Genomic DNA, 14,872 nt, shown 5'->3' on the forward strand with positions numbered 1-14,872 from the left:
ATTTTTTGATCGATTATATTTTTATTCAAAATATAAGTATTACCCGAAAAATAAAATTTTTCCATGTCGTTTGATAAATATTCAGAATCAGTTATCTGGTATTCATTTCGTATCTATGTGTGCTAAGATAGATATTTAATAGCAAGGAGATTTTCAAAAGAGAGAAGATTGTGAGAAGAGAAATGTTACGAAATGATTAAGAAAATACGAAAGTTGATGGAAAGTGGGGGCGAGTGGGGATTGTTTGACAAATGAAAAGAAAAGGATACGAATTCTTGTCAGGTTATAAGTTAAAGGAGGGGGAAAAGTCTGTGAAATAAAACGTTTCATCAGAGTCAAGCATGTCATAGTTCGACGAGACTAAGTGCACGATCATAACAAAGATGAAATACTTTATGATATTAGGTATTATTATTTATTCTTAAGAATGAAGCGGGAATATAATTAGTTTGGTTGATTTCGTTCGTTGTGCGTTAAACATGATATAAAAATATGTTGCAGGAATTCTCGCCTGCAGTATCCAAATTATCACGGCTAAGGATACTCGTACGGAATTTGAAAAAGCGCTGATCGTACCGAATATATTAGACGTAGCACCGACGGAGAAAATCGAGGTGCAATTTTCATTGATAATCACTTAATGTTGGAATATATGTGTGTACATGTGTATAAGTGTCTGTGTATGAATCAAACTGTTCCTAATTATAAATATATTTGTTACATAGATATTTGGTTTCATGCGAACGAATTATATTAAATCTATATTAAATTCAACATATATAATAATATATATAATAAAAAGTTTATATTGGAATAATTCATGTATGAATTTGAATTAGGTGAAATATGGAGACAAGATTGTTGATTTGGGAAATGAACTAACTCCAACAGAAACGCAACAGATTCCAGAAATTCATTACAAATACGAAGGAGGTGTACTTTACACGTTAGTAATGACAGGTAAGCAGATAGATTAATTCAAAAAATAATTTTTTGAAATTAGTATTATTATTATTTAGTGAATTTAGAGAATTTATTTAAAAATTAAAATTAATTTTAATTCGTTTTAAAGAAGAACATAGTATTATACATATATATATATATATGTATAGATATTACTATATAGATACTATTATTTTATCCTAGTGGAATTCTCGATGTTTGTAACTCGACTTGGTGAAAGTCGATGCGGACAAACCTGTTTCTTTCATACGCTGGTTCTTGTTTACCGTTCAACTAATGATTTGTCGATCGATATTTAGTAACTGTTAAAATATAAATGATGATAATAAAGAAGATAGGATTGTATTTTGTTATGCTCAGATCCCGATGTGCCGACTAGAAAAGGATATAATAGAGAATTTCGACACTGGCTGGTCGGAAATATTCCGGAAGAAAATATTGCCAAAGGAGAAATATTAGCTGAATACGTTGGTCCAGCGCCGCCAAAAAATTCTGGAAAACATCGATACGTCTTTCTCGTTTATAAACAGAATCAAGGATCCATTACGTTCGACGAGAGAAGGTTAAGCAACAGGTAAAATTGATGAATTTTATGTCATATCGTGTTCACACGATTTTTAATCGCGTCATATTTACATCGGCTTTATACACGAATTTCAGAGATGGTCCTCAGCGAAAGCGATTCAACATAAAGAAGTTTGCAGAAAAGTATAATCTGGAAGGTCCAATAGCAGGAAACTTTATGAAAGTTGAATATGATGATAACGTGCCCGCGTACGCGAAGCTTTTAGGATTTTAAGGATCTCAAGCAACTTTGACAATTAATTAACAAAGGATATTCTTTTTATTAATATTCAGGTGATGGTACGAACATATTGCTTGTACAAACATGACTACCGATCTATAATGAGAACGGTGAAATGATTATTAATAAATGTTTCATAAGACAATAAAAGATAGGAGAAAAATCCGTCGATTCCTTTATTTTTTTCGTTGATTCTTGTTACAAATATAAAACGTATTCTATATAGATTTCGCAACTCGTGGATGGCTTTGGTTAGCTCTCGAAGTTCCAAGTTTATAAATCTGGATCATCTCGAGCGGAGAATTGGTTGCTGGTCTCGTAGTTTCTTTTTACCAATTTTTAAATTGGTTAACAATTTATAAACAGATAATAATATCCATTTATCATATTGCATACAATGACTAGAGTATGTGACAAGCGTGTTTCTCTATATGCAAAAATTTTTTGAGAGTTTGACAAGTTTGTTGAAAAAGCTGAGATAAACGCAAAACGTGCTTCTCGTTTTAATCGCAAAAATCGATTGCTAAGTTTTAGTACGAACATAAAAGTAAGTAAGTACGCTGCTAAGGATATTATACACTCCAATAACAAATTGTAGGATCGATAACTCGTCGAAGGAACTTGTTAAACGAGCATGTTTCATTAGAGACAAAACAATGAACGATGCAGGGATGAAGAATGGGATGAGCAAGACACACGAGATTTTGGACAGAGAATTGGAACAGAGAAAAAACAGGAGAAGGGGAAGAGCAGAAGAAAATAAGCAAGGATAAAAAGAGATAATGGGGAAAAAAAGAAGGGGAATTGAGAGGAAAGTTAAATTGGGTTTGATCTCATGGTAAAACGAGATCCGGATAAACAGTGATATTCCAACAAAGCCGATGATCCCGTGTGTCACCCCATCCACCGTTACCTTTTCTAAGTTTCGTCTTTTTCGCAGTACCAGCTACAGTGAGCGTCAATTGAGTAGGAAAAAGATGTTCTTGGGCAGCTTTTAGAATGTTTTGAACCTTTGCTATCACAGCGGTCGATTCGCAATTGGTCTTCTTATGATGGACTCCACTGGACATTGACAACATTCATATATGTATATATATATACTTCATATTCATAACAATATATGGGAAAATAAAGAAGAAAGGTTGTTCCGACTTACCATTCTCCGATGTGAAAAACTCTAGGCGCTCTCATCATCATCGTGATCAAACCGGATTCTGTACGTGGCGCGATTCCAGGTCCTTTACTCGGAGGCAGACAGGTTTGCGCGATATGTTGAAGGCTCCAATCCCAATTGTAATCATCGTACGAGCAAAACTGAGCGGCACACTTTCTCAATTTGTTCCACGTGACACGATTGAACGCCATACCCATGTTATGCTTGCTCGAGATCCAAGGGATCACCTCGGCCTAAACGGAATACGAATAAAGGCAATTTTTTTCTTTTTTGAAATAGCAACAACACCTAGTAATATCGTGATCAGGATAAGATGAGAAAGAAAATCGCGGAACGATCGGTGCGCGTGAGCGCGTGCGCGCACGCGCGTGGACGTTATGCGTGCATCATTATAACGTTTCGTCGTACAACGCGGCGGCGCAGCAGTTCGTTATCACATTACTGGACAATGTTGACAATTTTACGGTAAATAGTTTTACAAAAATTTCCTCGTGTCGATTATTATACACGTTCGAGAGTTAGAGTTTGGCGAAGCGTTGTCACGATGTTGCAATCGTGTTATTAGTCACGAAAACGACTGTGGAGAGCGAACAAACATTTTAGAGGAAAAAAAGCGAGAGAAAGCGACGCGTGCGTGCGCACGTGCGCGCCTGACTCGATAGAAACGAGAGAAGAGATGGAGAGAATTGCGCGGATAACGGAGGGTCGTCGAAATATGTCGGCAACCTTTTGATAGTGATTGTAGAGTTCGGGTAGGAGCTGGAAAGCCCATGCGGATTGCATTGTCTGTACGTTCCGTGCGACGGACACGAAGGCGGCAGCGCCAGTGCTGTTATTGATGCTATTCCCAACGCTGTTGTTTCTGCTCATTCCCATAGGAGTGCTATTGCTGGTGGTGCCGCCACTGCCACCGCCGCTGCCACTGCCACTGTTGCCACTGCTGCTGCTGCTGCTTGGAAATGGACCGATTCTTCCGCCGACGCCACTCCCAACGATGTCTTCGACTTTTGCCGAAGTGTGCTGCCTCGCCGCTGTCTCCCATCTCTTTAATCCACGTAGAAGCTCCTTTTGAAGAGCGCTGTTGACGCCAAGGAACTAACAGATGAGGCGTGCGTGAAACATCGACACACAGATATTCAGACTCGAAATCGGACACGATACGCATCCAACGATTCTTACGCGATCGCGGTCTCGTGACAATGATAAAAATTTTATCCCTCATCTTTCGTGCAGCTACGTAACTTTATTTCAGATCCTTTTCGATCTATCCCTACCATTGACTATCTATCTCTCCTTCCCTTTTTATCTTTGCAATTATAATTAATCTTGTTGCGAATGCGATGAAAAAGAGGAGCGGGGTAGATAAGAGCAGAGCATAGCAAAAAGAGAAAGAGAGAGAGAGAGAGAGAGAGAGAGAGAGAGAGCAAAGATATAGATCAAACAATCGACGAAAATTGCAATGATCGAACCATCGAAGAAAAAAGGAATAACGCGAATTGGAGAATTCACGAGAAGCAATGAATTGCTATGCTATTCCAATTATACATATATTTGTTAGGGAAGGAGCTGTAGAGTTCGCGCACCGAACGAATAAAGCGAGTAGAGTGGTTGGAACGATTTGAACGATTTGAGCGATTAGATATATATATTAGAGCGGTTAGAGTGATTGGCATGATTAGCGCGATGCGCGCGAGTTTCTCACCTTTCGGCTGAAGTCGGCAAAATAATTATAAGTTTTGAGATAGGTGCCCAAGGATAGGACGTTGCATCTTTTACAAGTGTGTTTACAGGTACGTTCCATCAGTCTAAGAACGTGTAGGAAATCTTCGGCAACGTAATGATCCTCCTCGAGAAAAAGGACCATACCAGTATGATTCTTGGTAATGGACAATTGATCGAAGACACGATTTGCTTTCCACCACCAATGATGTTTCGTCTGCGTAAATTTTGCTTCTCTATAGTGTCCATATAGATCCGGATGCTTGGCATTGATGCAACCAAGATTGAGAGCTCTGCAACGTGAAATTATTAGAAGAAATCGTTTATTATCAAAGGCGAGTGGCACAATCGATAAAAAAGAGATATTACTCACTGCTCTTTTCGTATGTTTCGAGGACAATCGTTCGGATCTTCGCCTGGAAAACTTCGCGGATGAGTTTGTATGCTATGGGGATAAAATATTTGCATGACGCGACAAAAGTCGACACTCTGTACGAGATAGTTGATGTCCGGATGCCAGACGTCGTGACTGAACACCAGAAGGGTTTGCTCGATCCCTTTCGCTTGGGCCAAAGATACTATCAGGTGTCTGAGGTAGGTGAGTCTCGTGTGCACCTGAATCACTATTATAGGAGCGTCGCTAGCCAACGGACCGAAAGACTCCTCGTTGTACACTCTTTGCTCGTTGTTCGCTTTTTCTATGTTACGACGAATTTCCCCTATTTCGAACTCGGTTAACATTTCCGTGCTCGCGTTCATTAACGTCGAGGAAGAACCATTTCGACGATCTTTCAGAAACCTGGAAGAATAACTCTTTTTCTTTTTTCCTTCATTTCTTTTTCCCCACTTCTTTTTTTTTTTTTTTTTCTTTTCCATCACTTATCTTTCTCTTTTTCTTTGTCTTTGTAACGACGATCTCGGTGGAAACACATGCGTTTGCACGGCCCGATTTACCTATGTAATTCTTGCGGTACAAGGGCGAACAGCGTCTCGTTTGACGAAGCTTGTCCAGCGGAGTCTCGACCGGTTAGGCTGATCACATGGATTTGAAGCCAGAGGAACGTTGCCATGAAGACGAAGACGAGCGTCCTCAGGAAAGTTCCGCGAGCCGATCTGATCGTCCCCAGAAACGCCACTCCTGCAACAAACGCGAGAATAAATAATTGTTGCAACTTGGTCGGTAACAAAGATGATAAAAATAATAATAATAATAAATAAGAAATATATGCGTGCTCCGTTATCGTGTCATTATAACGAATTAATTGAATTAATTAATTTTCTCATTCTCTCGCTTACCTCTCATTCTGGCATTTCTACGCGTCCGGTCTGCAAGAGGAAAGACATTGATTAATTACTTGGTTATAAATTTATATATATATATATATATATTTTTTTTTTGCTTATATAAAAATTAATCCATTATCTCGTTACCTCGTATCGGAGAAAAGGCGCGACGGATGGTCCCTCATTTCGACGAAATCTGTGAAAAGAGAAAAGTATACGAGAATTGTAAATAAAAAAAAAAAAGAGAAAACTATATCATTTACATACTTGTCCTTTCTCATATTTTATGATTTCGACCATGATGAGCATACGACAATGAGAACGAAGAAATGAATTCGGTTGGTAATAATAGTTACACTTTTTACCAGCGTAAATGCAAAGAGTAAAAGAACCGCATCGAGGGGCGTTTACTAGTGTATTGAAATCTCGGTTATTATCGGCCGCTAGAAATCAGAGTTTAATTTCCAGAGCGCAATGTGTCGACTCGGTGCTATCGTTTCGTCGATATTTCGTGCTATTCGTTGCTTTGTCACTATGTATGTATATACCTACCGTTGATTCGTAACGGCGAAGAATAGAACTATAAATCGCGTTTCGAACGCGCAATAGAAAGAGTTCACACCGATAAAAAACCAAATTCTCTAACCATTTAATCGATCGTATCTCTTCTTCTTCTTCTTCTTCTTCTTTTTTCCCTCGGTTATTCGCGTGCCGGTTTTTTCCGGTCTTTGCTACCAGCTCGCGATCGGTTTCACGGAACGTCATGAAAGTTACAGAGGAGAACGTGTTTTCTCGCCTTCGAGCGGACCGACGACAATTTCTTTCCGCCGATTTTTCTTCTTTTTATAGAAGCATGCACGAAAGACGATGCTTCAACATTAACTTATTTTTAGTACGGCACGCGGACTTGTAGAAAATTGGAAGGGGAGAAGGAAGTGGAGAAGGAGAAGAAGTGGCGGAGGTAACGGAGAAGGAGAAGGAAAAGGAGAAAGGGGAGGAAGAGAATAAGCGGAGAGTTAATCGCATTAGTAGATGATGCCATCAATCAAAAACATTTCTGATGTCTGATAGCTTATTTGATTGACCTTGATCGCTGATTATCATATATTATTTTTTCATTGCTGCATCGTATAATTTTATCACGTTAAAAAGAAAAAAAAAATCATTGCTTTCGAGTAATTGTTATTCCAAAGAAAACAAAAGAAAAAGTCAACAACGAAGAACGTAACTAAATTCGTTTTGATAAATATAGCAATATTATTAATTGATAATTGGTGCGCGAAATTTTTTCAAGTTGTACGTCACGTTGATAGTATATCAATTTTAATATCTCGATAAAGCGAACGGAAAAATAAAAAGACGAACAAAAGAATTGGTAATAGAAATTATATTAATTATAACGAACCGTACCGGTTTTGACAGCGACGATGACGACGACCACGACGACGACGACCACGACGACGACGACGACGACGATGACGACGACGATGACGACGACGACAACGACGACGACGACGAGTCTGTCTGTTGGAATCGCGAGTGATTTTCCGCAGATGAACATCGAGTGGCTCGATATTTCATTTTGCTTGGTACCTAGCCAATATAGGTCAGCTGAGTTAGCTGGTTGACGCGAAACAATGCGGATATCCGTGAGCAAGTTAACTGCGATATCTCCTTACGAAGCGGTGGAATATCGTAAGAGGAGAAGAGAAAAATAGCGAGCTAACTACTCGACACAGAAGCAGCACGAGCAACGATAAAATACTTTAAACTTTCCCGTTTCCTTTTTGCTCCTTGACGTTTGCTTAGACCGCATCTTTGTTTTCGCCAATCTCGTTCATGCCTTCCACCGCGGCTATTCTATATCGCTCGAACACTTTACCTCCGCATAGTACTCTCTTCTCTTTCTTGTCCGTTGCATTTCACTTTTCTCCCTCCTTCTCCATCCCCTTCCCCTTCCCCACCTCCCTCCCTCCCCCACTTTCTTCCTTCCTTTTCCTTTCTTTTTTTCTCACCCTCTTACGCTCCTCCTTGTTCTTATCTTTCTCTCAGATCAGAATCTCAAAACGAAGCTTGAAACTTCATGCACTTTTGTGCCACTTCGGTATCTAAGGTGTTGTCGAGATTCTGTCACAGCACTTTTTTACCCTTGGTAACAATGGAACGTGTTGGATTTTACCAGCTCTACCGATCCACTATTTCTCGCGGGAACACAAATGCAACACAAATACTCATGATTACGTGTAGCAACGCGAACGGGTCGCTAACGATACGCTTGCATACGCCGTTACGTATCGTGAAACGACTAATTCACTTCACGCGCAAATGCAAACAACTGGACTCTACTCGGTCACGCGCCAGTTTCAAGGTAAACCGGAAAACTCTGTTTCTTGCGCCGCCTTGCGGTTCCTTAACTGCGATCGTTTTTCTCATTATACATATACATATATATGTATAGAAGGGGTAGAGGAGTGAGAGAATGAGCGAATGAATAAATGATTGAATGTGCGTGCGAGAATGGAATGGAGGAATAATATGATACTAAAAAAGACAGAAAAGATGAAAACAACGTGGGTCGCGAGACAACGGCGCCATGGGGATGAAAAGTTGAAAATACGAGAAAGGGTGACGAATGAAGGGAAACCTCGTGGAAATACAAAGAGAATGGTAGGGGTTTAGTATGCGCATATACGTAGAAAAGGAAAGCGAGAGAGAGAGAGAGAGAGAGAGAGAGAGAGAGAGAGTGGAGGAGGGAGAAAGAGAGAATCAGCGAGGTTGGTGTATCGATCAGAGTAGCAGGTCTGGGACAAAAGCTCAGGCTCAGATATGGACTTGAAGTCGGTAGCCATGGTCTGGAAAGGGAAACGATGCTCTCTCGTATCAGCGATCAACCGACAAACATCAGCTTCTTTTCTTTACTTACGTAGGTCCACCGTCTTCCGAGGTTTCAGGGTCGCGTAACAATTTTACGACCGCACGAGTCTGGCGTTCGAAACGATCATGTTTCGAGAAGCGTGTCAGAATAGATCGCGAGAAATATGAGATGGGAGTAGCGATGACGAGTCATTGCGATTTGTCGCAGAATTTATTTCATTCGATACACAGTTTCCTTTATCCTTTCCTTCTTTCCTCCCTTTCTTTCTTCTTTATCCTTTTTTTTTCCTTGCGTTTTTCGTGTCAATTCGATCACCGTTCGCGTGACTATCGCCTGAAACTGCGATCGCAATGGCTTTCTAGAAGAGCAGGGCGAACGCGCGACCGCGCGATCGCGACTCCACCCACCCTTCTCTGCTTTTCCTCTTCATGTACACCACTACTTTACACGTCGTTCTCGTTCCACGCGGCTACGTTCACACGGGGGTGCGATTTCTACGGAGACTCGATCGATCTTTCCGTTCCGCCATCCCTCGTCGGAAACGGACGTCGTTGCTCGAGCGCCACTGTTCTTGTCCATCGACGTCTACGTCGATAACTATGTATGTTGTTCTTCCTCCATGGATAATATCTTTTTCTCATTCGTTATAACAAATCGCGAATATCCACCTTTTTCCTTTTGATTCTTTTCGATCAGACATATGGTATGTAAGATAGATTATATTTTCTCGTATTCCTATGTATAATCATAAAAAAAGATTCAACCATCGTTGTCAATTCTTGTCAATTTGTTTAATATGTTATTCAACCGTCGAATAACTTTTTCGAAACACTTTTTTTTCGTGAAAAATATTTTTAAGAATAATTTTCAAAAGTTTTATTCTCAAATATATTTGCATCCTTAAATTATCACGATATCGCGATGTTATCACGAGATTTACGTATAAAATGTGAATAAGATTGTTTCTCAATTTCATGATTCCATACGATTTTGAATCTGTAGCACTTTTTTTTGTAACGTTGAGATCGCATGCAATGCCACGCGATCTTGCGTGTTTTATAAGAAATTTCGCGAAATCGGAAAACTTTGACTTTACTTCCCTGTCGATAATAATAGGTGTCCGAATAGATGCCCCTTCCCGCATCCCGGGTCTAGTGTTACACCATTATCTGTTGACGTTGAGTTTGTGAACACGAGTTGTACATTCCCACGCGTTCTATTAACTTTTTGTGAAAACATGAAAAAAAAAAAAAAAAAGAAAGAAAGAAATTATTCACGAACTTTGCTAGATCAAGAAAGACCAGCGAGAAGTCACGAGACAGGACAAATTTCGGTAAAGTTCGAAGAAACAAAAGCTAGGTATGATCGACGAGAAAACGAAACGCGAATTCAATAAAACGATCGATTTGAATTTGTTTCTTTTGAAATTGTGTGGTATTGTTTCGTGCGGAGATGGATTCGCAAATAGAAATATTTTGGCCTGGCTCGCGTTCAGTTGTCTAACTATCTACAGTATTTCATACGTGCATGAATTCATAACAAATACCACTAATCTGACCACTGCTCTGGAATCAATCGCGATGATTATTTCAATTGTAGGTGGTCACGCACGATATATGATTTTATTATGGTTCCGTGATATTTGTCAAACAATGTTAAATGTTTGTGAGACTTTCTGGTCTAATCTGAAGCCGCATGAGAAAAAAATCGTTCAAAGTTATACAAGAAAAACGACAAGATTGACACGTTGGTATTTGGCTTCTTGTGTTCTCACTATCGCGTTTTACGCTTTCTTGGTTCTTTTCGGATCTTTGTTCGATCACTCGAAGGATTTCGAACATATTACGAGAAACGATAGTGGCCTCGTTCCGTCGGAAGCCGGAAATGTTTTGGAATCAACGAATAAACGACATTTACCATATGCATTTTTTCTTGATGTACAGAAAACACCATGGTACGAGATCGTGTATGCTCTTCAGCTGATCGGCATGTTTAATGTCGGTTTTACTTGTGTTGGTGTGGATACTGTCGGTGCTTTGTTCATTTTGATCACTTGTGGTTATTTCGATACGATTCGATCGAGAATTGAAAATTTACACTCGTTCGATACATCGTTGTCGTCATCGTCATTATCGTTGTTGAATATATTATCAAGAAAAATAACGACAGCGAAAATGTCGGATACGAAAACAAAAACATCAAACAGTGCACAAATGAAAAATTTGCGAATGTGCGTAATTCATCATCAATTATTATTAAAGTGAGTATGATATATTTTATTTATCTTTCTATTCTATTTCCTAATGCTGTATATTTTTATCTTTCGTTCTTTATCAAGTAGATTTTGCGAGGACATTGAACATCTGACGAGCGGAATGTTTTTCATTCAAGTAATCGCTAGTACATATAATATTTCATTGGTTGGTTTCAAATTGCTCGAAGTAAGTATTTTTTATTTTTTTTTTATTTTCTTTTTATATTACGATAACGTTGTATATTTGGTAAACAGGACACTCCGGACAAATTCAAATATATCACGCAACTCATAATCCTCATTATTCAACTTTTCCTTTGTAATTGGCCGGCGGATCTTCTTCTTTCAAAGGTAAATCGTATTAAGCGATAATATTGATTTTTTTCAACGTATTTTCCGTTTTTCAGAGTGTAGATATTAGTCGAGCCACATATTCAATGCCTTGGTATAGGTATTCCTACAACCTACAGAAAATAACGAATATACTTATGGTCAGAAGTCAAAAAGCGGTTCGCTTAACAGCTGGAAAATTCATCGGGCTTTCATTGGAAACATTTGCCTCTGTATTTCATTCTCTCTTCTTTTTTCTTTTCTTCATCTCTTCTTTCTTTTTTGATATTTCTTTTTTTTTTTTTAGATGATATCCACCGCTGCCTCATTTTTCACCATGGTTCGAAGTATGAATTAAAATTCGTTTTATAAAACGAAGAATATCATTCAAGATGCACCATTTTCTTCTCTTCATCCGTTCATTCGTTCGCTGATCCAATGGATAATTATATCAATGTTTTTAAGCGAGTACGAGTAAATGGCTAATCGAATAAACGATTGCCTTATATACCTATCAATCACATCTTTTTTCGATTGTCTTTTTTCGATCGAAAAGATGAAATATATAAATTAAAATAAAAAAGAAAGAAGGATAATAGTAAGTGTAAAGAGTCAATTCGTGCAAAGAATAAGAGAGAAAAAGCATAGTCGACAGGAGAAAGGGTTTCGATGTAATCGATCGTTGGAGTTAAAACGTTTCGCGCGTTCCATGCTCGCGTGTTTCGATTCGTGGCGAATTGAATATCTGTGGAAGAAGAAGAACAAGAATTTGTCAAATCGAGATGAGTAAAAGTCGATCAAAGTTGCATATGATATTTTGAATCGTAAATCGAATCGTGAAGATGTCTAGATATTAGCGGTATCGCGGTACGAACAAACACTTCTTCTTCTTCTTCTTCGAATATTGGCCGAAAGAAAGAAAACCACGTTTTTCTTCGTCGACGATAGTTGTAGGAGCTGCGTTCGATAAACCTTATTGGCCTCCCTATCGATGATCACGTCTCTCCGTTCGTTCGCTGTTTCCTTCTTTTTTTTTTTTTAATCCTTCCGATCGATAAGTACATTTTCGGTTATAAACGGAATCGTTGTTAGTCGCGATATCTCCAGAAGGTCGTTACGCCAAGTTATGACTCGATCCCGATAAAAGATGTGCCTACGTAAAAGTGTGTATATATACGTGAAAGAAAAGAAAGGAAAGAAAGAAAGAGGATAAGATAAAGGGAGGAGAGAAACGGATAGATGAGTGGTTGGTGAATGTCGGAGCGTTCTTCGGACTTGGATTCTTCGACAATTACCGGTTAAGTGAGTTTTTCTGTAATCCTACGATATCCGGGATTTCGTCGCGAGATTTTATCCAGGCATCGGTCTTATGATTACTGTCAACGCGATACTTTGACTCGAACCACTCGAATTGCATCGAATCCCTTTCTAGTCGGGGAAAATTGTGAAGATACACAATATATAGAAATAGAAGTCACGAACGAGCAGGGCTCGAAAAGATTGAAAGAGATCTGTGGAGGGAGCTATCGCTAATACCGCTGCCACTTCCGTTACCGGTTCCGTCACCGCTGCCGTTGTCGCGATCCGTTTTTCTTCTCGAATTAATTACGCAGCAGATAGGAATAGCGAGATAAAGGAGCGGCTGTCGCGGACAGGCCTTCTATCTCGTTCTAGGTCGGAATTGGTGAACGTCTTTGGCCGTTCTCGACGCCGCGCCGCAATTGAGCAACCGTGGAAGGGAGAGGCGTAGTCGAGAAGAATCGGAATTGGTTGAGAAGCAGCCGGAAGATCGAACGAGAATGAGTTCGCCGTGTGAGCGTTCCGGTTTAGCAACAAGTTGCAGCTGGTGTGCGTTTTCCCTGGAGTTTCCTAAAATCAACAAGTGAATTCGCTTCCCTGCTTGGAATTTCTATATCGCTTTCAGCTCTACAGGTGGCGATGTGAGAGGTAATATGATTTGTACGTATCTGTGTCTTACGCTTCATTATTTATATTAATCATATTATTTAAATCAGATACAGATACGCATATGTCATATGTTCAAGAAGTGGACGCGGCCTGAGACTTAACGAAGCGTGAACCATTACTGCAAAGATTAAACTCTTATAAATACACAATAAGAACCATAAGAGAATTTCAACAACTGGAAAGCTATTTTATTATGTCAGCCTACCTGATATATCTGAACCTGCCAGATCATCATATGCGTTGCATAAGTTTAGAACGCTGTCGTAATTACAAAAAAAAAAGAAAAAAAAATATCGTTTATTTCTTATTTCTAATAGGTAATTGATTAGATTATCATTGTTACTCTCGTATAATTTCACATTATGTGTCCAAATTTTTCAACGGAACCACCCCTCGTGTCCGATCGATCGCGCGAGAGTTGCGTGGCTAACGGGTGAAAAAAAGTTGAAGAAGGCTGGAACGTGATAAAAGCCGGTTTAATAAAGCGCGCCGCCGCCTCTACGCGTTCACATATCGAGAATTCTAGGAAAGCCTCGCGTTCCTTTCGATCTCGGCCCGCATTCCCCTCGTCCACTATCCGTCTTTTCATTCCTTCACCACCCCTTACATCTTAATCTTAATAGCGTTCTCTCACCGAATACCTCGCCATTTCTCCCTCCATTCTTTTTTCATCTATCTCGACCAAGCCATCGCTCGGTTTTATTTTTCGGCCATTTCACGCTTTCCTTTATTCTTCGTTTCCTTCTCTCCGTTAGAAATCGTGTTTCCAAATCCAAGAAACGAAAATTATCACGACGTGCACGTTGATATATAAATCCGATAGAAAACTCAATTTTAACGTTATTTATCATATTCAAGTATCGTTCTCATTGATTTTGTATCGATTTTCATTCGAATAATTCGCAGCGAAAAATTAAAAGGAACCTCTGCGACAATTCCAAATCCGATAGAAAACTCAATTTTAACGTTATTTATCAATATCGTTCTCATTGATTTTGTATCGATTTTCATTCGAATAATTCACAGCGAAAAATTAAAAGGAACCATTGCGACGAAATTCATAATTTTCAACGTTGAGAACGAAATCCGGAATGTTAAAAGTAAGTTTCCTTCGTTATTAGAAAATAATCTAATACAATTCCGATCTCTTCGTGTTCTGTCCTAGGTTGGCTGAAACGGGGTGTGGAATCGGATCGCGATCGATGCTGGTTGAGAAGGAGAAGACGCGGCTAAGTGGATCGGTGGAAAGGAAAGGAAGGGAAGGAAAAGTAAGATAGGCAGGAGTAAGTGTACGGATGGGAGGACACGTTGGAGAAGAGATGACGAGGAGAATAGCAGTTAGGTAGGGATGAATGGTAGGGCGCGTGGGTAGGGTTAACGCGGAAGCGAAGAGAAGCGTTGAAGGGGCGGGAGCGAAGGGTGAGGGTGGGGGCTTCCGGAGGCGCTGTGGACCATGCGCTTTCGCGAAGGGACTTTGGATCCTCGAGGATCGAGAAGAGA

The 14,872-nt window shown here is 39.6% G+C and overlaps 3 protein-coding genes across 15 annotated transcripts; 2 read left to right on the forward strand and 1 right to left on the reverse strand.

Annotated features, from left to right (window-relative positions):
- The first annotated feature begins 46 nt into the window (after positions 1-46).
- LOC100870535 (protein D2) lies at positions 47-1,931 on the forward strand. The gene is made up of 5 exons (XM_003692022.3): positions 47-405; positions 502-614; positions 840-960; positions 1,324-1,537; positions 1,624-1,931. The coding sequence occupies exons 1-5, from the start codon at positions 384-386 to the stop codon at positions 1,760-1,762; spliced, it is 609 nt and encodes a 202-aa protein (XP_003692070.2). The 5' UTR covers positions 47-383; the 3' UTR covers positions 1,763-1,931.
- On the reverse strand, positions 1,921-9,163 carry Mgat2 (alpha-1,6-mannosyl-glycoprotein 2-beta-N-acetylglucosaminyltransferase). 10 transcript variants are annotated; one of them, XM_086902546.1, is made up of 10 exons: positions 8,869-9,163; positions 6,093-6,141; positions 5,958-5,987; positions 5,616-5,799; positions 5,035-5,460; positions 4,645-4,954; positions 3,669-4,037; positions 2,925-3,175; positions 2,682-2,830; positions 1,921-2,093 (listed from the first exon to the last, which is right to left on the reverse strand). In XM_086902546.1, exons 3-10 carry the CDS (start codon positions 5,962-5,964, stop codon positions 1,987-1,989), a joined length of 1,803 nt encoding a protein of 600 aa, XP_086758672.1. In that variant the 5' UTR covers positions 5,965-5,987; positions 6,093-6,141; positions 8,869-9,163; the 3' UTR covers positions 1,921-1,986. The 10 variants fall into 10 exon arrangements, with proteins under 10 accessions (XP_086758672.1, XP_086758674.1, XP_086758676.1 ...); XM_086902548.1 differs by lacking the exon at positions 8,869-9,163 and adding an exon at positions 7,356-7,495; XM_086902550.1 differs by lacking the exon at positions 8,869-9,163 and adding an exon at positions 6,592-6,825.
- Positions 9,164-9,934: 771 nt separating this feature from the next.
- LOC100871019 (4-vinylanisole receptor) lies at positions 9,935-12,002 on the forward strand. 4 transcript variants are annotated; one of them, XM_086902576.1, is made up of 6 exons: positions 9,935-10,179; positions 10,764-11,080; positions 11,162-11,261; positions 11,330-11,425; positions 11,482-11,637; positions 11,712-12,002. In XM_086902576.1, exons 2-6 carry the CDS (start codon positions 10,809-10,811, stop codon positions 11,760-11,762), a joined length of 675 nt encoding a protein of 224 aa, XP_086758702.1. In that variant the 5' UTR covers positions 9,935-10,179; positions 10,764-10,808; the 3' UTR covers positions 11,763-12,002. The 4 variants fall into 4 exon arrangements, with proteins under 4 accessions (XP_086758702.1, XP_012339623.3, XP_086758700.1 ...); XM_086902575.1 differs by having other exon boundaries at positions 10,015-10,179; positions 11,159-11,261; XM_012484169.3 differs by having other exon boundaries at positions 9,935-11,080.
- The last annotated feature ends 2,870 nt before the right edge of the window (positions 12,003-14,872 follow it).

Source organism: Apis florea, unplaced genomic scaffold (assembly GCF_048593485.1).
Source record: "Apis florea isolate Af1SG1 unplaced genomic scaffold, ASM4859348v1 contig_2272_pilon, whole genome shotgun sequence".
Classification (NCBI taxonomy): Eukaryota; Metazoa; Arthropoda; class Insecta; order Hymenoptera; family Apidae; genus Apis; species Apis florea.

What these genes read in the sequence shown, in the direction of transcription:
- LOC100870535 (XM_003692022.3), top strand. Translation starts at nt 384, where the DNA reads ATGAAATACTTTATGATATTAG. An exon ending in CACCGACGGAGAAAATCGAG is followed by an intron (nt 615 to 839) that starts GTGCAATTTTCA and finishes AATTTGAATTAG; the next exon opens with GTGAAATATGGAGACAAGAT. An exon ending in TTACACGTTAGTAATGACAG is followed by an intron (nt 961 to 1,323) that starts GTAAGCAGATAG and finishes TGTTATGCTCAG; the next exon opens with ATCCCGATGTGCCGACTAGA.
- Mgat2 (XM_086902546.1), bottom strand. An exon ending in CGAAACATACGAAAAGAGCA is followed by an intron (nt 4,955 to 5,034) that starts GTGAGTAATATC and finishes TTCACGTTGCAG; the next exon opens with AGCTCTCAATCTTGGTTGCA. An exon ending in TTGCCGACTTCAGCCGAAAG is followed by an intron (nt 4,038 to 4,644) that starts GTGAGAAACTCG and finishes CTCATCTGTTAG; the next exon opens with TTCCTTGGCGTCAACAGCGC.
- LOC100871019 (XM_086902574.1), top strand. Translation starts at nt 10,182, where the DNA reads ATGATCGACGAGAAAACGAAACGCGAATTCAATAAAACGATCGATTTG. An exon ending in TTGGTTTCAAATTGCTCGAA is followed by an intron (nt 11,262 to 11,329) that starts GTAAGTATTTTT and finishes TTTGGTAAACAG; the next exon opens with GACACTCCGGACAAATTCAA. An exon ending in CATTGGAAACATTTGCCTCT is followed by an intron (nt 11,638 to 11,711) that starts GTATTTCATTCT and finishes TTTTTTTTTTAG; the next exon opens with ATGATATCCACCGCTGCCTC.